The sequence below is a fragment of the Hevea brasiliensis genome, chromosome 1 (assembly GCF_030052815.1).
Source record: "Hevea brasiliensis isolate MT/VB/25A 57/8 chromosome 1, ASM3005281v1, whole genome shotgun sequence".
Taxonomy (NCBI): Eukaryota; Viridiplantae; Streptophyta; class Magnoliopsida; order Malpighiales; family Euphorbiaceae; genus Hevea; species Hevea brasiliensis.
This window is the reverse complement of record NC_079493.1, coordinates 2,273,688-2,295,508: the sequence shown is the minus strand read 5'-3', so window position 1 is coordinate 2,295,508 and position 21,821 is coordinate 2,273,688. Positions and strand designations below refer to the sequence as shown.

Sequence of the window (21,821 nt, the reverse complement as noted above, 5' to 3'; positions counted from 1 at the left end):
GAATAATATCACATAAACTATGTTGGAAAGCTGTGTTTAACTTTAATCCATATCAATAATACTACCCCAAATATCCCATAAAAAATACATTATTATTAAATTAAAAGGGAAGGTATATTTTTATTATAATAATATGTTTTGAATTTTTAAGACATACATAATAAACAAATTATAACAAAATAAATATTTTATCAATTTTATTACCGTATTTTTATGATATAAATATATAAATACTATATATAATTAATTAAAAAATGTTATGTTAACTCGCGGTTATGCTTGTAATCAGTTAATTACTCCAAAGGCTGGCTCTTTCCTGCTCTTCTTGGTTCATTGGAATTTGGAAAGTTGTCTCCACATTGGTGACCGTCGAGCTAGACCTTTTCCTGTGTCTCCCTCTCCCCCCGCCACAGTTCCACCATGGAGGAGGAGAAGACGATCCATAACAGCATCTTTAATGCAAAACCCATCTCATTTCACATCCATTTAAATTCAATTCTCCTCTTTCTCTCACTCTCTCTATTGCCCTTTTCCTACTCTGCCCTCCACAAGCCACCCCCACTTCCAATTTTACCACTCCCCTCTGCCAATCAGCTCCACTGGCAACTCACATCCATGGCACTCTTCTTTCACTTTGGTCCCAATACCTTCACAGACTCTGAGTGGGGTACTGGCCTAGCTGAACCTTCTGTATTCAACCCGACCCGACTCAACACCACCCAGTGGGTTCAAGTGGCCAAAGATGCTGGCTTTAATCGTGTCATACTCACTGCAAAACACCATGATGGGTTCTGTTTATGGCCTAGTGAATATACAGATTATTCTGTGAAGTCAAGTTCTTGGAGAAATGGGACTGGTGATGTTGTTAAAGAGCTGGCTTTGTCTGCCAAAGAGGCTGGTGTGGATTTAGGGCTTTATCTTTCACCATGGGATAGGCATGAGGTGTCTTATGGGAAGACTCTGGAATATAATGAGTTCTATATGGGCCAAATGACCGAGTTGTTGACTAGGTGATTTTTTCTTTTTGGTCTGATCAATCATGGTTTTTCTTTATTCCCTACTATTCTTCATTGGGTCTCTCTATTTGTCTGCTATTTTTGTTACTAACATTGTTTTATCGTTGAGCATTTTGACAATTTAACTTGATTAACTGAGCTGTTGTCCAATGTGAAGTTTCGAGGCTTACCGTGATAATTGGTTTCTATTTTTGTTTGGCGTTTGGAGTTTTTCTTTTTATGGTTTGTTTTATTTGTTACAGTTTTGGGATGTCAATGCCTCTAATTGAACAAGTTTTTGTCAAATTCTTGTTCTGCATTAAGTTTCTTGGAATTGCTTGCTGGTTCTGTTGTATGATTTTTCTTTTCCATCTTTTTCAAGTAGGTTGTAGATATGTTATTGATCATATTCTTTAATTCTGGTCAGTGTATACGCTTATATATTGTCCTCTGAAGAATTACAATTTTGAAGAACTAATATTCTATGTACTATGTAGTTATGTATTTCATATGTTCCTCTGAGGGAGTTGATTTTATTTTTCAAGATATAAGATGTGATCTCTTTTGGTCAGTTCATCCTTAATTATGCTATTTGGGAAATAGCTAGTTCAATAAATTGCTGCATGATTAGCAAGTTTTTGTTTTGCTGTGACTTCGTTTAAGAAATCTAGAGCTTTGTAATGCATTTTAAAAAAATTATGACAGGTATGGAGAGATCAAGGAGGTATGGTTGGATGGTGCAAAAGGGGAGGGAGAGAAGGACATGGAGTATTTTTTTGATACTTGGTTTAGTCTCATCCATCAACTACAGCCTGGTGCTGTAATATTTTCTGATGCTGGTCCTGACACAAGGTGGATTGGGGATGAGGCTGGTGTTGCCGGGTCTACATGCTGGTCTCTTTTCAATCGAAGTACTGCAAAGATTGGAGGCACTGATCCACTGTGAGTTTGACTTTCTTACTTTCTCTACTATTAATGATTTATGGCATTTAAAACCTGGTTATTTGATAGATAATTATCTGCAAGTTCTTTACACATTTTGAGTTTCTCTTGTTATCCATGATAAAGATTCTATATCTGGTTCAAGGTAACTTGTTCACTTGGATAAAAGGTGCTACTTAATTGTCATGCTAATTGCTACCACAAATCCCCTATTTTACCTTAATGAGAACAATTCAACTGAAGGCAATGAAAGGAGACAGGTTATGCATGCTGGGAGATTGTTGCGGAGAATGTGTGCTTGATTGATTGGGTTTGCCCATGATTAAGTTCCCAGGTGGAGTGAATTCATTCTGTTTTCTCTAACTCCAATTTGGATATCAATACCCTGCATCTAGTGTTTTGAATATGTAGCTTGCTAATTTAACCTCCAGTTATTAATAAGGATGATGTAATGTAAATCAATGGTTGGATTTATTGTTTGGTAAGGGATCTTTGAAACTTATTCTAAAAAGTGAACCTTTTGATTTCCCATTTTGAAGTTTTGTTGCATTTACAATTAAAATGCAAAAATGATCCAGGGTTCCATGTCTCTGTGACCAGTTAATAGTGAACTGTTTATGCTTTTGCTGAGCTTTTCAAAGGTCTGACTATCTTGTGTTTTAATGTCTTCAGAAAAATTCCTTGGTTTCCATACTCATAGATTGTGATCCTCAACTAATCATCGTATTCATTTAACCAAACTGGTCTCTCCACTTCTGAATAATTTCTTAACATATGAGATGCATTGTGCCCTCTGACATATACCAAATGTCTGCTCATTCCCAGAAAGGAACGGTGGAAGAATAGGCTTCTTTTCTCTTTTAATAGGAAGGATGCAATTTTTATCTTGACAATTCTCCTTTTGTTGCTTGCATTCTTCAGAAGTGTCATTACCATATCAAATATCAGATTTTTATCCACTTCTCGTCCGTCCAACAGATACTCACAGGGAGGAGACCCATCAGGTCATGATTGGGTGCCTGCTGAGTGTGATGTCTCCATTAGACCTGGTTGGTTTTGGCATGCATCAGAAATCCCAAAATCTGCAATGAGGCTTCTTGATATATATTACAATTCTGTTGGCAGAAACTGCCTCTTGTTATTGAATGTGCCCCCCAACTCTTCAGGTCTTTTATCTGCTGAAGACACACAAGTCCTTCAAGAATTTGCTGAACTCCGCAAATTGATATTCTCCAATAATCTAGCCAAGAATGCCCTTTTTAGCGCGAGCAGTACGCGAGAAGGCACTAACGATTCACGGTTTAAACCCTTCAATGTCCTTGAAGAAGGAATCTACACCTATTGGGCTCCTGAGGAGAATCAATCTGATTGGGAGTTGCATTTAGATCTTCAGGAATCACTATCTTTCAATGTTTTGCGAGTGCAAGAGCCAATTCACATGGGACAACGGATTATTGAATTCCATCTTGAGATTAAAAAGGATGGAGATTGGAAAAAAGTGATCAATGGGACAACAGTTGGATATCAGAGGTTTTTGCAATTTCCCACTGTAGAATCTCAGCATCTGAAGTTTGTTATAGACAAGACTCGGGCAGACCCATTCATTTCCTTTTTAGGAATCCATATGGATAAATTTTCTTCTGTGGATAACAAATTTGATAATAGCTCACAATTGCACTTCAACAGCAGCGTAGTTCTTCAGCAAGCTAGATGGAACCATTTCTTGAACAGCAGTGAACTCCTTCAGCAAACCACGCAGAATCATGCTCAATCTGCTGCAATGTAATGCATGTATATTTTCGTTATCTGTTTGCACAGGTTCAATCTTTCAATTCATTGTTAAAACACTCCTTACACGAAATATTATAAATTCAACTGATTCAGATGGTTCACATGCATGCTTTGCAAGTCTTATTTTAGATCAAACTGAATTAAATAAATTTGGTTTTGATTCAAGAATTCAAGTAGTTTAGTATTTTAAAACAGTTTGGCTTGATACATTAAACACATAAAATGTAATTAAACTTGCATATAAGACCATGTACGCCTTTAGTCTCATTAGTCCTGTAAGAGCAGTCCTTTAATAAATTGTGTTTCGAGCGTGATTTTGGAAATGTTCCCTTGGTATGCTGAGAGCAAAAGTTGAATTGCAAGGATTCATCATATCCTGCTTTATTCACCAAAAGAGAAGAGAACTAACAAACTCCCTGTGTCGACTAGTTTAGTATATCCATCCACTCAACAATTTTCAATTCATCGATTTTGGGATGCCTTCATTGCTTCTTGAGAGAGAGAGAGAAAGGGAGCAATACAGCCAGAAAACAAATTATAAGCTTTTCATATGCTGTTCACATGCATAATTGAAAGTTCTTAAATATCTGCTGCAACTGTTGAAAGTCAGCTTCGCTTGTCAGGACTCACTTGTGTTTATCATGCAATTGCAATGACTACGATACTTTCAGCATGCTCAGTTGCTGGCACCCCCTCCATTTCAATGTCCATTGTTCAGATCTATTTCCCAAGGATCCATTTCATCGGTCTAAGTTTCCATAAACCAGATGGTACCCTCCAGGCTCCCACCTTGCTTGTTTTGATCCAAACAGAACTAGAATAAGGAGTTCTTCAGTGCCAATGGCCTGAATATTTACTTCAAATTGGAAGCAGCATATGCTGTATCATTCATATCCGGTCTTGTTCCAATGCATCCACAAAATTTGAAGTCAGGCGTTTAGACACTGATAATAAATTCAATGAAAGCAAAGCATTTAGATCCCATGCAAACTGCTAATTACAAATGATAAATCGCAAATGCCAGAGCTGAAAGTTTATGTTATCTTGACATCTCGAAGAAGCCGAGCAGCCATTGAGCCAAGCCTTCTTGCTTCCCAGTCAGTAAGTTTTGCTTTTGGAAACTTTATCGCTAGTTCACAATCTTCTTGAGCTTTTTCATTATTGCAATAATCCGTGTTATTCATGTTATTACTATTCCCACCATTGTCATCTTTTGGTATTTCACTTCCAGTTTCAACTTCATCAGCTTGCTGATCAATCTTATGAGTCATGTTTTCTATACTCCCAGATGGAGGCTTTAATCCCATGATGTAAAGTTGGATGCTTGGATGCTGGTACTTACTGTCCATCTGCGTAGAATGAAGTGCTTAGAAATATTCCAGAGAGTAAAGGGTTGCATACTAATTGAAAGTTTGAAACTATACAGAGGCATCATTTCTTATCTTGCCTCAATACTGCAGTGGTTTTTGAAATGAGAAATGTAGGCATAAAATTGGTCTCTAAGATTGTCAGCAATTTGACGCATTTGTAAAAGATACGACTTAGCATCAAGCAGGTACCTTAGCCTTTGGAACGATTTTCACTTCAAAGTTTCTTTTCCACATATCAAGCATCTGCTCATGAACACTTGTAGAACGGATCTCATACCCCATCTACATGGAAATTTTCAGTAACAAACGAGTGCATCATGAATCCAGTTTTTGGACCAGAAAGAGAAAAGGAAAGAGAAAAAAAAAATTTGCAAAAACACACCAAAATTGTGGTTTTGGGTCCAGACAAAGCAAATACTGTCTGCAACAGTGGTTCCAAGAGATGCTCTGCGTAAACCTTAAAGACAAAGAAGTAAAATCACTGGCCTGATTAAGTGGGTTCAAAATGGCCTTAGAGATCCACAAGATCAAAATATCCCATACAAAAGACAATAATTCAAGATTTTATTGTGGAAATGCCTAGGCATTTTTTTCTCAATTATAAACAGCTCTACATTTGTGATGAATATTTAGCGGTTACTACAACTTGTTGAAATTCCTAGAGATGTTTGCAGAAAATCCTTGAAGATGCCTGTAATGCCAATTAACATGCAATCACAATTGTATAAATTTCTCTTCTGAGTTTCCCATTTGCTTTTACTTATTTGCGGTTTCTTTTGCTTTTTCACCCTATCCTGATATCACAATTTTTGGCAAATAATATAATACAAAATTTATAAAATCATCTACATAGTTAGATGCATTACATATTTAGATAGGTGTAGATGTAGTTATTTAACATTTAGTTTTAGGGTATATGTAAAAATATTAAAAAATTAAATATTAATAGGATATATTAATATCTAATGTCAAATAGATATATAAAAGTATACAAGTATAAAATATAAAAATAGTTGGGTATCTTACGTGAAAATAATTGAATCAAATTTGAACTTTTCTTTTTTATTTTTATTTTATTTTATTTTTTTTGAAGAGCAATATGAATGTTCTATCAAATTCCATAGACACTCTAAAAGGGCTACATGACATATCCAGTGAGTAAGTATGCTAGAATTTCTATTGGAAAATAAGAGGTTCCAAGTCAATGTCCAAGGTCAAGTATTTATATGTATATAATAATGCATATATATTATTCATAAAAAGCATCCAGCAAAAATTGTGACATTAGTTTATCAAGAGATATCAACTCAAAGACAAAAATTATAAGCAATAACACTATGAAATGCAATGTTTTTTGCATTGTGGATCCAATAAAATCTGATCATCAAACTTACAACATCTGTGCCAATGATGTAGTCGAATGGTGGATCAACAGCCCTTATATGATCCTGGTTTCCCCAGTCCAGTTCTGCAGCCTTGATTGAACCGAATGACTCTACAAGGATAACACATTCCACACTTCCATGAGATATACTGTTTATACATTACTCTCAAATTAAGGTCCAAGTACAACTCACTAAAACCCTGCATCTGATGGATAAAGCACCTCCACACTGGTTAGAAGAAGAGAGAGAGTACGCATGACATCTGACCACAACATTGTCTAAGTGTCTCAAAGCACACCTGAATTAGCATCCATCTGCGTGATTCTTGATGTATTACGCTCTACATTTCTCGTTAGCAATGGCACAACCTCTATTTGGTCTGTTGCAACAACCTCACAACCTAACAGTGCCATCCCTGCAAGGAGCAGTTTACATCAGCATAGGAGCAGAAAACGTGATATATTCAAATTAGAACTAATATCAGACAGGAAAAGCTAGCCAGATGTCATGTATGAAACATTCACGTTATAGAACAATTTGAAACTCACCAAATCCAGCAACTCCACAACCTGCTCCAAGTTCAATAACACGCTTTCCCTTCAGTTTGGATGGGCAAAACCGTCCCTTTCTGCAATTCTTTTCCTGAAACAACAAGAGAAGTGGAGCTTTATAAATTTCAAAAAGCACAAAATTGCAATGGAGTATAAGTGTCTTAAATCTGTTAAAAGATATGATCAGAATATTATTTCTACAACTTTACGTTTTATCATATTCTCTCATTTTCTTCTCCTTAAGGTCAATAAAACAAGTGCAGAAGTTGAGATGAATAATGTCTAGGCCAAATAATAGGGATCTCTGGGATGAACCAACAACTCCATCCACTCTCAACCTTACCAACTACTTAGTAAATGATACAACCAACTGAACAAGGACTATATCCCAGCTAAGTTGCCTACATAAGTTTAACTAAACTCAATTAACCTTAATTCCAACTACTTCATATCACCAAAATGTGAAAACACTGTTTACAGGAAAATTGCCACTGTAGGCAGAGACAGATGGGGGCGAGAGTGCGAGACCTTACCAGAAATTTAACAAACACCATTGATGCATCCCAAACTGTAGTTCCTAAATGCTTTGAATTTGGATCCTATCATAGTGATGAGAAACTTATGCTGTTAGTAAATATTACGAGATATGAAAGAGAATCAATGCAGCCAAGCATAACATGGGCAAAAAACACCTTGAAACTGATGCTTGATAACTGAAACACAACAGTAAGTAGACAAGTTGGCAGGTGGATTGAAAAACATGAATTCCAGTGAACATTTATAGTTTTTACACAGGTAATGATCTCTTGCTGCATTCACAGTCCACTGCTTTGAATAAACATCCTTGCAAAAATTAGGAAAATACTCCCTTTAAAAAGGAAACAATAGAATATTTTTACTTTTGACTCCAAATTTAAATCCTTCTTGACATTGCATGTTACATAAAAAATAAATTATCCTCCCCAATAGTGGAGCTCAGCTTAAGCCTGACTGCACCCGATTGGCTACCTTGGGTTAACCTAATAACCTTGCTTTTAAAACTATGCAATCAAAGCTATATTAAGCTCAAACCTACCATCTCAAGATAATTTAATATGTTAAATAAAGCTGCAAGTGCACCACAACTAAAAGAAGAGAAAAACACACCTGAGAGAATTGCAGTTGATGGCCGAGGATTTCAAGAATAATTGAAGAGGTGCTTGGAGAATTTAACCTGATACAGTAAATAAAAATATTGTTTTAAAATAAAATCTTAAAATAACACTGTTATAGGAAATTATAAAACTGAAGATAAGAATTAAAACAGCTAAAGCATTGGAATACTTTGCACAACTCTCCTATATTTTAGTTTTAGCTATCAAATTCGATAAAACAAGAGAGGCAACAATACATGCAAGGAATTTATTGAATGAGCACCTAAAATTAGATTATTAGGATATATATCATGCCAACTCCCACATTAAACATAGGCAACAAATAAGCTTATAAAGCACAAATTTATAATCATGGATCATAAAATTGAGTAGAAAACAGTTAATAATTGTACTACAACCAAATTAAAAGTAGATTATAAAGTCAAAGCACCTGTCATGCTCCATTGATCCAAGTTTTCAGAAGAGAAGAAATGTTTTCTTAGTACACAGTACACCCACACAGGGCCGACTAAAGTAATAGAGGAATGATATGTTTTCCTGGAAAGAATGCGAAAAGAAGGTTATTTTAACTAGAAGAAAGCAAGAACACACTATAAAAATGTAAGAAATCTGTAACTACGATAAACCATAATCTATTTGGACTTCTTATAAATTTGTTATTGTGAACATCAAACAGTCGTAAAATTTTGATGGTTTCATGATTGGATGCAAAAAATCATTCTAACATATCTATATTGAAAAAAATAAAAAAACTTTGCACAACATGTTTCATTAAACTAATAAAAACAAACTCTCCACCATCAAAACGAACTCAGATTAGAATTAAAGAGCTAAAAGCAACAAACCCCATGAAGCTCAAGTTGATTTTTTGTTTTCTAAGAGCCAAAAGATAAATGGAAGTCACCAAACTCTCCATTGGATGAATTAGACCTCAAATAATAATATAGAAAGTGTTGGAAAACCTGAGATGAAGGGACTCCGTGAACTACTTTTGCTGTTACTAGGAAAGAAGTAGAATGTTGTGAGAAGGAAGAAACTCGCAGACGGGCAAACGGAGAGGAAAAACCAGATTCTTTGACGCTCGGGATTCTTAGTACCAGTAAGAAAGGCTCGTGGGATTTGGGATCAAGAGGAAAGAAAATTCCTCTTTTTACCATTATATCTTCACAGTGGGCACCGACGTGTACAACAAGGGCTTATGAGGGTTTTGAAAATTGATTTATCGATATTGTTTTGGGCTTGGAAAACTACGGAAGCTGGGCTATTGTTTCAGATGGGTTCAGCTTCAGCCAACTTTTTTACCGTTTTACGAGAAAAGCGGATCAGAAGAGAAAGGCATAGAGCGACCGATTCAGAACTCAGAACCTATAAGTGATTAAATAAATAAATCCCATTTTCACCGCCATATCCAACAAACCCAACTCCTCATTTGTTTTCCATTCTCTATCACTCTTCTTGAAGTTCCATCTCCTTCTCGTTTCCGAGAAAGGTAAGTTTTTTTTTTTTTTTTAATTTCTTTTTACTATGATTGATGTGTGTGTGTGTGTGTGAAATCTATTCTGTTTTTCACTGGTTAATTTGGGCATGAATGTTCGTTTTATGTGGAATGAAAGGAAATTGTGGGGAAGGGTCTCAAATTGTCTCCTGTAGTTCTGCCCCAATTGCATATTTAATGGACATCCCATATTATGAAAACCCCTTGTCAAAGTAAAAGAAATGACTTATCAGATGCTGTGTATGATATCTTGTATTATCCCATCAAGAATTCCAAGAACCAGAATGAATATTTGAATCTTTCTTAGGATATTGTGGTTTACTGCTATTATGTAATTGAAAGGCTTGCCTTTGTTTCTTGGTATGTTAAAGTTAAGATCCATGTATGAATTTTTAAAAAAAAAAATGAAATTCTCAAACGTTTGAAATTGTGGACAGTGTGTGATGTGCATTTATTATAGCAGGGCGAAAATTATTGTGTTTGTGATGGTTAATTGATTTGGCGAGGGAATTTGTGTTTTCTGGATTTTTCATTTCTGCATGATGTGGACATCTGATATTTATGTTTGTAATGGCTATCAGCTCAGTGATGGATACTTTTCTTTTCACCTCCGAATCTGTTAATGAAGGTCATCCTGACAAACTATGTGATCAAGTCTCTGATGCCATTCTAGATGCTTGTTTGGAGCAAGATCCTGAAAGCAAGGTTGCCTGTGAGACATGCACTAAGACAAATATGGTTATGGTCTTTGGTGAGATTACCACTAGTGCTAAGGTGGATTATGAGAAGATTGTTCGTGATACCTGCAGAGGCATTGGTTTTGTGTCGGCCGATGTTGGCCTTAATGCTGATAATTGCAAGGTCCTTGTCAACCTTGAGCAACAGAGCCCTGATATTGCTCAGGGCGTCCATGGTCACCTTAGCAAGAAACCTGAGGAGATTGGTGCTGGGGACCAGGGTCACATGTTTGGGTATGCCACGGATGAGACCCCAGAATTGATGCCATTGACCCATGTGCTTGCCACCAAGCTTGGAGCTAGGCTCACTGAGGTGAGAAAGAACAAAACATGCCCGTGGTTGAGGCCTGATGGCAAGACTCAAGTGACTATTGAGTACCGGGATGAAGGTGGAGCTATGGTTCCACTCAGGGTTCACACTGTCCTCATTTCAACTCAGCATGATGAGACTGTCACCAATGAGAAGATTGCTAAAGACCTGAAGGAGCATGTGATTAAGCCAGTTATTCCACTCCAATATCTTGATGACAAGACAATCTTCCACCTTAACCCTTCAGGTCGCTTTGTTATTGGTGGCCCTCATGGAGATGCAGGGCTTACTGGTAGGAAGATAATCATTGATACTTATGGTGGCTGGGGTGCCCATGGAGGTGGTGCCTTCTCTGGAAAGGATCCCACTAAGGTGGATCGCAGTGGTGCATATATTGTCAGGCAGGCTGCAAAGAGTGTAGTGGCTTCAGGGCTTGCCCGACGCTGCATTGTGCAAGTTTCTTATGCAATTGGTGTGCCTGAACCATTATCTGTGTTTGTGGACACTTACAAGACAGGGAAGATCCCGGACAAAGATATACTGGTTTTAATCAAGGACAAGTTTGATTTCAGGCCAGGAATGATTGCTATCAATCTTGATTTGAAGAGAGGCGGCAACTTCAGGTATCAGAAGACTGCTGCCTATGGACATTTTGGCCGTGATGACCCGGATTTCACCTGGGAGACTGTTAAGCCTCTAAAACCTACGAAGGCTTAGAGTCAATATCCTCATGTTTACTGTTTTTTCCTACTGCCGTTCTTTTCTGGCTTTCCCATCTCCCTTTGAAACAGAAGAAGTTAATCTACAAATGGTTGTTTGGTTCATTCATTTAAAGGCCATTTTGGATAAATTAGGCTAAGATTTTGAGGAATTTTATAGTTGAACTTGAGGTTAATAGCGGCAATAGATCTAGGTTCTTTTCATTATTCCTTTTGCTCATCATTTGTCATAATTTACCCCTTCTCCCATTCTTTTCTAAGGAAGTAACATTTGCTGCAAAATTTATTGGCCTTGGTCCCTTCTATTGTTTTCATTACTATTTTAGCTACTTTGTCTTCTGAATTTCTGTTTCTTTTCTCATTTCTTGTTTAGTTTTAGAAAAGCGATGGTAATTATTGGTGATGAATATTAACTCCTCTAAATAAAAAGGTTGATATGAAGCATCTTTACAATCATTGACATAAAAACCTATTATCTTACCCTTATACTGAAGTAAGGATAATTATTTGTGTAGTTAGTGATATAAATCCATTTACAAATAATGATTAGGGCAGAGAATTATGTTTTAGATGCTGGTGCCGTATGTTTTCAGTTTATTGTTTGAGTAAAGAAAACAAAAGGTTCAAATCAAAGAAGCAATCTGTGTAAATGCTGTTCAGTTCGTTGTTGAAAATGCGTATCATTTTCATTTACCTTGCTGACAATATTTGAATACTGAAATCGCACTTATCTTACAACATTTGAGTACTGAGACTAAGTGGTTGAGAATGTTGCTTGTCTGTCTCTGTTCCTGATAGACTTCATTCTTCCTTGCCAATGAGCCAGTGTTACTGCAATGAAGACACATGCTTTATCTTTTCTTTCATCAATGAATTTGAAATATTTTTGCCTCCATGACTTATTTAGTAGCATTGCTCCACATACTGCCCAGAACCCCACAATGAATCCAGATGCCACACCAAAATAAAACCATAGAATATCAAACCTTTCATTTTCACCATTGCCTTCTTCACTGCTTTCACTCGACGTATCATCCTCGGGACACTTGGTTTTTAGTGGATCCCCACACAGTCCTGGATTTCCTTCATAAATGGACGGGTCATTCAGGGTTTGAAGCTGGTTACCTAATGGAATTTTCCCTGTTAAGTTATTATAAGATAGGTTCAAGTGACTCAAGGATGATATCATAGATAAACTCGATGGAATTGTGCCAGAAAGTTGGTTTTTTGAGAGATCAAGTGTTTCCAACCAGCGCAGGCTTCCAATCATTGGTGGGATTCTTCCTGTCAAATGATTCATGGATAAGTTTAAGGTGCCCAATCTGAGAAGGCCGGTTATCTCTTCAGGCACTTTACCAGTCAGATTGTTGGCTGAAAGATCTATGGTCTTTACCAGTGAAAGTGTGCTGCTGTATTCAAGCTCTCTTCCCTTAGCTACAAGCGTCGCATGCCCCTGATATAGGTGGACAAATTCAGGAGGAACATCAGAGATCATTCCACTTAAATTTCCCAGACATTGGGGAATCCACCCTAATAAATTGTTGTCTGCAAGGTCCAGTACATGAAGTTTCAAGAGATGGCATAGTTGTGTAGGAAGTTCACTGCTTAAGAAGTTTGACCGCAGATGCAGGATGAGAAGGGAAGTTATGTTTCCCATCCATGCTGGTATGCTTCCAGACAATCTGTTTTCACTAAGATCAAAGTTCCAGAGTCCTGTACAATTTTGCAAGGATAATGGGATTTTGCCTGTAAATTTGTTGTTGCTCAAGCTTAGCAGTTGGAGTGAATGAAGAAAACCTATTGAACTGGGAATGGTACCAGAGAGATTATTGTTAGATACATCTAGAACTTGCAGGTGTTGAAGTTGACTCCAGTCCGCAGGAAGTTCTCCAGATAAATGATTGAATGAAAGAACAAGTGTGTTCAAATGCCTCAGGTTGACAATGGAAGGGGGAATGCCACCACTGAGACAGTTTTCTGAAAGATCTAAATCCCGTAGCTTTGGCATGATCTCACTGATGTTTTCAGGAATTAGACCCGAAAAAGAATTTCCCCAAAGATAAAGGCGGCGCACGTTAGACCACATTGGCAGAGGGCCCCTGAACTGGTTGGAAATCAAATATACATTTGCTTCATAATGAAAATGCAACGATCTGGGCAATGTTCCCCTTATTTGATTATGTGCAAGATCCAGGTCATCAATGTGCTGTGAACACCAACTCCAAAACCAATCTGGTAAAGTGCTGGAAATCTCAATATCATTGAGGAATAGTCTGGTTAAATCATTTTGAGTTTGAACCCACTCAGGAAACATGGGACCTGCTTGGATGTGTGCAAGTATGATGGATTTAAGTTTAAAAGGAGGGTTCCACTGGCTACCCACATTAAAGTTCAATGATTTCTTGAGAGACGTTGATGATATTTCTAAATTTTCTAATCGTGTAAGATTCAGGAAATGCCTTTCTGAAATGGTACCCTTCCAAAGTGTTTGTCCAAAATTCATAACAATCAGCTTGGAAAGTTGTCCCATGCTTTCTGGAATGCTACCATTTGTTGGATTGCCAAACATGCTTATGGCTTCCAAGGATGACAAACTTCCAATAGTCTCAGGCAATGAACCCCAGAACCTATTCTGCCCTAAGACAAGAGATCGCAGGTTGGTGAGATTTCCCAAAGAAACAGGCAACTCACCATAAAATTTATTTTGTGTCAAATCCAACACTTCCAAGCTATTATTTCTTGATAAACTATCCACAAATTCAATCACATTGCCACTGAAGTTATTGGATGATAATATCAGTGACCGTAGTTTCCAGAGATTTCCTAGGCTGCTTGGGAGTAAACCTTCCAAGAATTGATCAGATAAATCCAGATGCTGAAGGGAAATTATATTTGTTAAAGTGTTGGGGAGGGGACCCGTGAGATTGCTAGCACTAAAAAGAATATCTTCAAGATTAGTAATGTTGAAGAGCCAAGCAGGCATTGGTGAATTAAAAAGATTTCTGGAGAGATCAATAACTGAAAGTGATGTAAAATTAACAAATGGAAGGGAATGAGGAAGGTTCTGCAGATTGCAGTCTTGCAAGCGTAGTTCCAGCAAAGAAGGAAGCATGTTAACTACATCTAGCCAATTGACAACACTGCCTAGATCAATCCCTCCAAGATCAAGGTATTCCAAAGAAGAGAGACCAGTTAGCCAGTGAAGGTCTTTTGCATTTAACAAGTGATCAGAATCGGAAAATGCATGAAGATCAAGAAAATGCAAGCTTGACATATTTCCAAGAAGGGGAGGAATTGTCCCACCGAATTTTGCATGAGAAAGATTGAGATAGTTCAAACTTCTGAAGGAGCCAATGAAACCTGGAATCTGGCTTCCTTCAAAATCATTCAGGCTAAGATCTAAGTAGTCTAAATATTCTAGGTAAAGCAGAGAGGAATTAATCTTACCTCTCAGAGCTGATTCTTGATGACCTGCTTCATCACTTTGAAATGGGTTCCGAAGATCAAGCTTTATGACATGTCCTGTAAGATTATTGCAAGTCAACCCATCCCATTGGCAGCATTCTTCACCTACCCAAGAAGAAAGCCTACCAGAGGGATCTGTGAGACCTTGTTTGAAATCAAGAAGCACTTTCCTCTCAATCTGGAGGCAACGAATTTGAACATTCATGGAGTTAAAAGTTAGAAACCCAGATAAGAATTGAAGAAAAGCTAGTTGAAAAAGGATGCTTTTCTTGTCCATGATTGTAAAGGGTGTTGGGATTCAATGGGATGATGATTTGCTACACATGTATATGTGATCCATTGCAGGAAAAGAGATCCATTTTGCTTCTCAATCAATTCAAAGTAAAAAAAGCAAGTTTTCATTTTCCACAAAGACTCAAGAGTTTTGACATGTTTGCAAGCATTGTTCTAATTGTTTTTTCCTACAGCTAAGAAGCACACATGGGGTAGGTTGACGTTGACATTGACATATATGGTCAAGTCCTTACCAAACCTCCGCATTTCACACCAGAGCAATGAATTTGGTGAAAATACAAGAATGAATTTAAAGGGACTATCTTGGAGAATAGAGAGTAGAAATTTTTCTTTACTTCTTTCGCTATTGGATTATAATTCAGTGGAAAATGTTCTTGATCATCATGATTTGTGGGATTTCAGAATATTTTCTTAAAGAAAAAAACATCATATATTTCAAGTGGGTGTGTGTATAAAATGTTGACTCTATATGGATGAAGTCAACGCTGGGAAAAAAAACTTATAAATCCTTTTAATTTAATTTTATAAAAGTTATTGTTATTGAAAATTAAAGATTTTAAAATTAATTAATTAATTGATTAATTATTTTATAAATAAAATTATTGTATTTTATTAACTTTTTAAAAAAAGAAAATAAAATGTATAAAAGACATTTGGCTATTTTATTAAATTTCTCTATTTTTTATTTTTTTTATAAATAATTTTATTTATAAAATAATTAATAAATTAATAATTTAAAACTTAAAATTAAAATTTAATAATTTTTATAAAAAATATTCATAAAGGTAAATCAGCAAGGTGATTATTACTCTGGGTTTACTCGTTGCATTGAGGTTTGAATATTTTTAAAATACCACGGTGAGTGAAATTAAGCCTCGTTATTTTTATTAGCGCTGCCAGCAATACAAATCGAAGGCACCTCTTTACAAGCATTCGGCGCCAACGGCGATCATGGAAGGCTTTCACTCTGCCTTGGCAAGAAAAGAAACTCTGTAGAGCTTAGGGAAGAATCCCCAGAAAGTGAAAAGGCATGGAGGGTAACAAGCCCACAATAGTAATGTGTACAGTACTAGCCATTGACAATTCCAACCTTTTTTACAGAGCCTGCTCCCTCTGCGAGGGAACTCTTCCTGACGCTCCTAATTCTCTCTGCAGATTCTGTAACAGCTTCAACTCCTCCTCTTCCTCCTCTTCCAAGCGCCTCTTTCACCTCCTTGTGAGCGTTTCTTGTTTGGTTCTTGCAGGTGGGTCTTAAAGGCAATCGATTTTTCTTTTTTAATAGGCATTTTCTTTTGGTGGGCAGGTTTCAATAGCCACTGATACCAAGGTGCTTAATGTCGGCTGCTAGAGTCTTGTTTGGATGCTCTGCTGATGAATTTTTTGACTTCGCCAAGATGCACCCTTTTGCTGGTAAATTTCTCAACTTTTTTTTTTCCTTTTTGGGTTTTTTTTTTTGACTGATGATAAATGAAAGGTATTTGTGTTTCATGGCTGCCAATGCTGTCAAAACCAAAGAATGGTAATGCACAACACTTGCGAGCAATCTCAGTTTCGCCTTTGAGGACTGGTTTCCAGGCCGCAATTGAGACCTTGAGGGAATTGTATGGGGTAAGAGCAAGTTCTTGATTCTTCTCATCAATTCTTTGATGTAAAGGGTATTTATTTTGCTTTAAACCATATGTTCTTTCCTTACTAGTAGTTTGGTAGATGGTTTTCAGATTGCTGTTGTCATTCCTCTGTCTATAGAAGTTGGAGCAGGCAGTTTGCATTGCATTGTTCCAATGCTACTAGTGGATTTAAAAAGGAATTTTTTGTTGCTAATTGCTGTTATTGATATACTTTTTTTTTTGATAAATTATTAGTGACTGTTTATGACACTTGATAATCCAGTAATAATGTTGATGAAATATGAATTAAGCTTCTAGGTAAACATTTTAAGTGAACAACTGTTATTGCTCCCTTCTACAGAAGTGAAACTGCTTATTCCCAAATGCATATTTGCAAAAGCATGCGTTTTTCCCTTTTTTTTTTTTTTATTCTTTTGTATATCTGTGAAGAGTTGAGAATGATCTCCTTGAATTCAGCGGGACCCAGCATATCAAAGCCTACAGAACTCTAAGAACTATAAATGTGAGGCTGTGCTTGCGCATGCTAAGAAAATGGAATCAGATTTAAATGGGGTGATCACTTGGGAGAAATTCTTTCTTTAGTTCTAGTCACAGCAAGCTTTCCTTGCATCCAACTTTTCAGCATCTGTAATGCAGCTTTTGGTTGATCCATTGGAACCATGTGACCAGCCTCACGCACCTGGTTATTGTTATAGACAATCAAAATTACTGTAGTTAGAATTAGATATCGTGGCATGGGCAAAGTCACATGAAAGAGAGAGTGTGTGAAAGCCAGACCTTGAGGAAAGTGAGAGGACCATGGCTTTTCATTTGTCCTGCTTCTGCACCCTCAACAACAAATGGAACAGTTGGGGCTGCTCCAAAATCTTGCTGGCCAGACCATTCCATTGCATGAACCCACCTTGAATTTCCTGCTCAAACACAATCAAATCAAGACTGTAATCACAGCATAAACTACATTGTTAGGCTTTAATTAAACCATAGAGGTTTACCAAGCCAATTGCATATGAGATCCTCCTCTCCAGCATAGATAAGCACCCTGATTCCATCCTCAAGGACAGCAGGAATACCCACTTCAAGATTCCTCATCCAGTCCAAAACCATGGCATCATAAACCTCAGAACTGCAGGAAACAAAATCTAGGTTTCCTACCCCTAGAGCATCTCTAACTACTTTCTCATTCAGGAATGTGTCCATGTCTGAAAAATCATAGCATAGTTGACCCACGCATTCCTTTCGGATATCGTAGTACTGCAGATCAAAGATACTATGAATTCCCATGAAAATATATAATGCATTTTTCTTCACAAACAACATGCCTTCTCAGCTTTTATTTGTTTGAAGAATAGTTGAATTGCTTCCTTACATTTATATTACCAACAACGTCCAGGATCTCAGAGAATATGTTATTGCAATTGACATATGCAGTTTCACAAGCAGATTCACCATCTGTGCCTGACAAATCATTCTCAGTTCATTATAATCAACCAGGGGCTGAGCAATTAGCAATTAGTTAAAATTAACATGCTACTGACTTCGCTTGAAGAATGCAAGAAAAAAAATGACCAATTAATCAAACAACAGGAAAGAATGGAAGCATGATTAGATCAGGAAAGAGATTACCACAAGCTTTGATTGCCTGCTCACATTCTGGAACCAACTTGTTAATTCTGTCATAATCATATTTTTGAATTAACTTATTGTCCAATGCATAATCTGTGTATGCTTTGTACTGAATACCAGGATCAGTAAGACCATTGCCAATGGCAAATCCCTGTTGAACAAGTTTGTTTAATTAATCCAATTACAAGCCAATTAAGAACGATGAGACAACTAAATGAAGTTAAGTATAGCTTAACGGGCAAGGACCTTGAGGTTTATCTGAATCCCTTGTTTGTTTTTGTTTCCTTGGTGGACCCGGGCAGCAAAAGCAGGAATGTAGTGCCCAGCATAAGATTCTCCAGTAATGTAAAAATCATTTTTGACAAACTGGGGATGCTCTTTGAAGAAAGCCTAGCAATTTTAGATAAAAATCAAGCGAATATTAAGCTTAAGTTCTGCATTAACAAATCATGAACAAGTAATTCTCTTAGTAGAGAAAACCTCAATATGAAGAAATTTACCTGCAAGAAATCATACAAGTCATTGCTAACACCATTTTCGTCGTGGCGAATGTCATTAGCATCTGTTGTGTAACTGAATCCAGTTCCAATAGGCTGATCAACGTATATGAGGTTTGATGCCTGCCAAAAAAGCAAATTTCTGTCTTTAATCTTGCCTAGGCTTAGAGATATGAGCATATTATAAGCTTTTCTGAATGATAACAGTGGCAAAAAAATTGAATTTTACCCTTGAAATACAAAAACTGGCATGAAATATAATGAGCAGTGGCAGTTAAGACCCAGAGAAAGTTACCAGACATGGTAAAGCAGTGTAATACCTTATCCCAACCATAGTCATTCCATATAAGAGACTTGTTCTTTGAAAGATGGAAAGGACCATTTTCATAAAACAATGCCAATTCACTGCTGCATCCAGGCCCTCCTGTCAACCATATGACAACAGGATCATCCTTGCTGTTCCGTGATTCGAAGAAAAAGTAGAACAACCTGCAGATAATATGGAGCATTAGCAATATATAGTTGACAGGGAACAAGAGCTAGAACTGATGTTGAAATGCTGAGACAGAGAACCAAGAAGCAATTCAAAAAATAAATGACCATATAGAGTGCTTTAATGATTTTACCTTGCATCTTTTGCATGGGGAAGCTTATAGTATCCAGCGTGGTGACCCAAATCCTGAACAGAAATCTCCGGATCACCAAGAAGATGCAACTTTAATGGTTTCTCAACAATCTGAGGAGCAGTTACTAAAGAATCAACATGGGTTGGCATGTTGATGGAGTGCTTAGGGAATAAGTTAAAGGCTCTTATCATCTTTTCTGCTTGCAGTTTTGGCAAGTTGGAAGCTGAAGACAAGTGAAGTTGGTCATGATGATGAGAGGCTGCATATGAGAAAGGTGAAGAAATGGAAAGAAAAAGAAACAAAGAAAGGAATTTGTAAGAGAAAGTTGATGCCATAATAATATTGCTTCTGAGCTTTGGATTTGATAGTTTTGTGAATGGAAAATGAGTTTGGATCTTGATGGGTTTATATAGGACTGATCAGCCAAATTTGTGGGTGGGAAAGAGAGAATTAAACTCCAATCACTTTTTCTCTTTTTTTTTTTGGCCTTTATGTAATGTCAAGGTATGTTCTTTCATTGGTTGGCCTATCCTTTTTTTTTTTTTTTTTTTTTCTGGAGTCTACTTTTTCTTTCTCTTTTACATTTTTTACTTTTCTGTCTTGAAGCATCAAGATATTGGTCAATCTGACATTGACAGATTGGACTGATTAATTCTGGAAAAAAGATGCTTCAAAGAAAATAATAAGGCTTTTACTGGTGAAGGCAAAAATGAGATTGTTTGAGAGCCATCATTGAGACAGTTTAATACTAAATGTTCTGCTCAATTATGGTGTGATTAGCCAATTATGAATTCCATAAATAAGATTAAGCGCATAATAATTTACGTTTAATAACTATGTTTCACCGTATGTTTTATATTTTAAGTTTACGATAAATCAAATCTATACAAGAGAGATTAATAAAACAAATACACCTTGCACTGAACTTATTATCTAGTTATAGTGCATTAGCATTAAAGCTAATCCTAAAAGAGAGATAGATAAAGGAATTTTACCTTCTCAAATCTCAATATTTGCACTCAAAAGTAATCATTTTAAAAGTGGAAAATGCTTATTCCCTTTAAATACATGTGTGTATACATTTCTGACTATGAACATCCTTATTATAAAAAGCCTAAAACTTTTTCTATCAACTGCACTTAACAATGATTTAGTCTAATTACAAATAATTGAGGATATTCTTGTCTCCAAAACTCCACATGGAATAACAAGATGGTCATTAGTGGAAGAATGGGCAATAATTTATTTCTTTTGTATCTTCTTTGATTGGGAGGATTACCTTATCTTAAAAGGCTGGTAATAGAAGCTTCTTTATCATGCTTATGCCAAACTAAAAAAATTAAATTAAAATTAGAGAAACAGATTTAATATGATTATCACCTATCAGACGTTATCTATTTTAGAAGAACATTGTGGTGACAAAAAAAAGAGCAATTTTAATTTTCTTCTTCTGTTACTTGGACTAAAAAGAGAGAGAAGGGCTTTGGGTTTGTTAAGTGAAAAGTGAGGACTCGAGGGATGATCTTATTCTTGCGTGCAAGACAACTATACCCTTAAAAAAAAGGCAAATGGTATATCTCTATGAACTCCTCAACATTGAGAAGCGTAATAGAAAACATCGACTTCCCTTAACGTTTCAAGTCTCTCTGTCCCCATAAAACCATAACGTCTCCTCATACACCATATATATGAGTATGCTTAGCTGCCAAGAGAGGAGATAGTTGATATATAGAGAGAAAGAGAGAGAGAGTTGTTTCATTAAGCTATCTATATTGCTTCTTGTCTTGCATTGATATTAAAAAGATTTGAAACCTGTGAAACTGTTTTGAGTGAAAGCAAACAGCAGATTCTAAACCTAAACTTTCCTAGAAAATTATTTCTTAATATGATAACTACAAAAGTATTATTTTAGGTGAATTTGTTCACCTAAAAGTTACTTATTAGGTGATTTGATATTAACCTATTTTTTGTGTGGTGAGTTTACCATCAAATATAAGCTCGCTCTGTTTTGGTAACCAATGTATTTTGACTCGATGGCATCAGGATATTTCCACCACCGTAAGGTCTTGAATTTAAATTTCAATTAAAGCCAAATTAATAGAAAAGAGTGCGGTTGATAAGCTCTCTTGTTATTTTCCAATTTCATAATTTGTTTTGCTACTGATTCATGTCAAAAACATAAAATGAAGTGCTTTTGTAGCCATGCACTTGCGTCTACAAAAACTGTTCAGCATTTTAA

General features: G+C 36.4%; 5 protein-coding genes and 1 long non-coding RNA gene across 7 annotated transcripts; 3 read left to right on the top strand and 3 right to left on the bottom strand.

Annotated features, from left to right (window-relative positions):
• The first annotated feature begins 288 nt into the window (after positions 1-288).
• Positions 289-3,829, top strand: LOC110634077 (alpha-L-fucosidase 1). The gene is made up of 3 exons (XM_021782970.2): positions 289-1,010; positions 1,701-1,937; positions 2,916-3,829. The coding sequence occupies exons 1-3, from the start codon at positions 421-423 to the stop codon at positions 3,721-3,723; spliced, it is 1,635 nt and encodes a 544-aa protein (XP_021638662.2). The 5' UTR covers positions 289-420; the 3' UTR covers positions 3,724-3,829.
• Positions 3,830-4,239: 410 nt separating this feature from the next.
• On the bottom strand, positions 4,240-9,354 carry LOC110634079 (uncharacterized). Its single transcript, XM_021782974.2, has 10 exons — positions 9,151-9,354; positions 8,619-8,725; positions 8,181-8,247; positions 7,568-7,633; positions 7,032-7,125; positions 6,782-6,898; positions 6,493-6,593; positions 5,481-5,555; positions 5,288-5,380; positions 4,240-5,077 (listed from the first exon to the last, which is right to left on the bottom strand). Exons 2-10 carry the CDS (start codon positions 8,630-8,632, stop codon positions 4,763-4,765), a joined length of 942 nt encoding a protein of 313 aa, XP_021638666.1. The 5' UTR covers positions 8,633-8,725; positions 9,151-9,354; the 3' UTR covers positions 4,240-4,762.
• Positions 9,355-9,513: 159 nt separating this feature from the next.
• On the top strand, positions 9,514-11,752 carry LOC110634078 (S-adenosylmethionine synthase 1). 2 transcript variants are annotated; one of them, XM_021782971.2, is made up of 2 exons: positions 9,514-9,677; positions 10,265-11,752. In XM_021782971.2, exon 2 carries the CDS (start codon positions 10,272-10,274, stop codon positions 11,445-11,447), a length of 1,176 nt encoding a protein of 391 aa, XP_021638663.2. In that variant the 5' UTR covers positions 9,514-9,677; positions 10,265-10,271; the 3' UTR covers positions 11,448-11,752. The 2 variants fall into 2 exon arrangements, with proteins under 2 accessions (XP_021638663.2, XP_021638665.2); XM_021782973.2 differs by having other exon boundaries at positions 9,525-9,677; positions 10,270-11,752.
• Positions 11,753-12,091: 339 nt separating this feature from the next.
• On the bottom strand, positions 12,092-15,550 carry LOC110634109 (receptor-like protein EIX1). The gene is made up of 2 exons (XM_058137929.1): positions 14,897-15,550; positions 12,092-14,086 (listed from the first exon to the last, which is right to left on the bottom strand). The coding sequence occupies exons 1-2, from the start codon at positions 15,189-15,191 to the stop codon at positions 12,204-12,206; spliced, it is 2,178 nt and encodes a 725-aa protein (XP_057993912.1). The 5' UTR covers positions 15,192-15,550; the 3' UTR covers positions 12,092-12,203.
• A 499-nt stretch (positions 15,551-16,049) lies between these two features.
• LOC110634070 (uncharacterized) lies at positions 16,050-17,029 on the top strand. Its single transcript, XR_009144777.1, has 3 exons — positions 16,050-16,424; positions 16,512-16,618; positions 16,724-17,029. It is a non-coding gene; the product is annotated as an uncharacterized LOC110634070 (long non-coding RNA).
• Positions 17,030-17,092: 63 nt separating this feature from the next.
• On the bottom strand, positions 17,093-20,026 carry LOC110634068 (serine carboxypeptidase-like). The gene is made up of 9 exons (XM_021782956.2): positions 19,583-20,026; positions 19,277-19,445; positions 18,960-19,079; positions 18,706-18,849; positions 18,460-18,610; positions 18,203-18,291; positions 17,829-18,087; positions 17,614-17,747; positions 17,093-17,515 (listed from the first exon to the last, which is right to left on the bottom strand). The coding sequence occupies exons 1-9, from the start codon at positions 19,915-19,917 to the stop codon at positions 17,393-17,395; spliced, it is 1,524 nt and encodes a 507-aa protein (XP_021638648.2). The 5' UTR covers positions 19,918-20,026; the 3' UTR covers positions 17,093-17,392.
• Between the last annotated feature and the right edge of the window lie 1,795 nt (positions 20,027-21,821).

What these genes read in the sequence shown, in the direction of transcription:
- LOC110634077 (XM_021782970.2), top strand. Translation starts at nt 421, where the DNA reads ATGGAGGAGGAGAAGACGATCCATAACAGCATCTTTAATGCAAAACCC. An exon ending in ATGACCGAGTTGTTGACTAG is followed by an intron (nt 1,011 to 1,700) that starts GTGATTTTTTCT and finishes AAATTATGACAG; the next exon opens with GTATGGAGAGATCAAGGAGG. An exon ending in ATTGGAGGCACTGATCCACT is followed by an intron (nt 1,938 to 2,915) that starts GTGAGTTTGACT and finishes TCCGTCCAACAG; the next exon opens with ATACTCACAGGGAGGAGACC.
- LOC110634079 (XM_021782974.2), bottom strand. An exon ending in ATCAACTGCAATTCTCTCAG is followed by an intron (nt 7,634 to 8,180) that starts GTGTGTTTTTCT and finishes TCACTATGATAG; the next exon opens with GATCCAAATTCAAAGCATTT. An exon ending in GACCCAAAACCACAATTTTG is followed by an intron (nt 5,381 to 5,480) that starts GTGTGTTTTTGC and finishes ATTTCCATGTAG; the next exon opens with ATGGGGTATGAGATCCGTTC.
- LOC110634078 (XM_021782971.2), top strand. Translation starts at nt 10,272, where the DNA reads ATGGATACTTTTCTTTTCACCTCCGAATCTGTTAATGAAGGTCATCCT.
- LOC110634109 (XM_058137929.1), bottom strand. Translation starts at nt 15,191, where the DNA reads ATGGACAAGAAAAGCATCCTTTTTCAACTAGCTTTTCTTCAATTCTTA. An exon ending in TCAAGAATCAGCTCTGAGAG is followed by an intron (nt 14,087 to 14,896) that starts GTAAGATTAATT and finishes CTCTTGTCTTAG; the next exon opens with GGCAGAATAGGTTCTGGGGT.
- LOC110634068 (XM_021782956.2), bottom strand. Translation starts at nt 19,917, where the DNA reads ATGGCATCAACTTTCTCTTACAAATTCCTTTCTTTGTTTCTTTTTCTT. An exon ending in GCAGGCAATCAAAGCTTGTG is followed by an intron (nt 18,292 to 18,459) that starts GTAATCTCTTTC and finishes ATGATTTGTCAG; the next exon opens with GCACAGATGGTGAATCTGCT. An exon ending in ACGTTGTTGGTAATATAAAT is followed by an intron (nt 18,088 to 18,202) that starts GTAAGGAAGCAA and finishes TTTGATCTGCAG; the next exon opens with TACTACGATATCCGAAAGGA.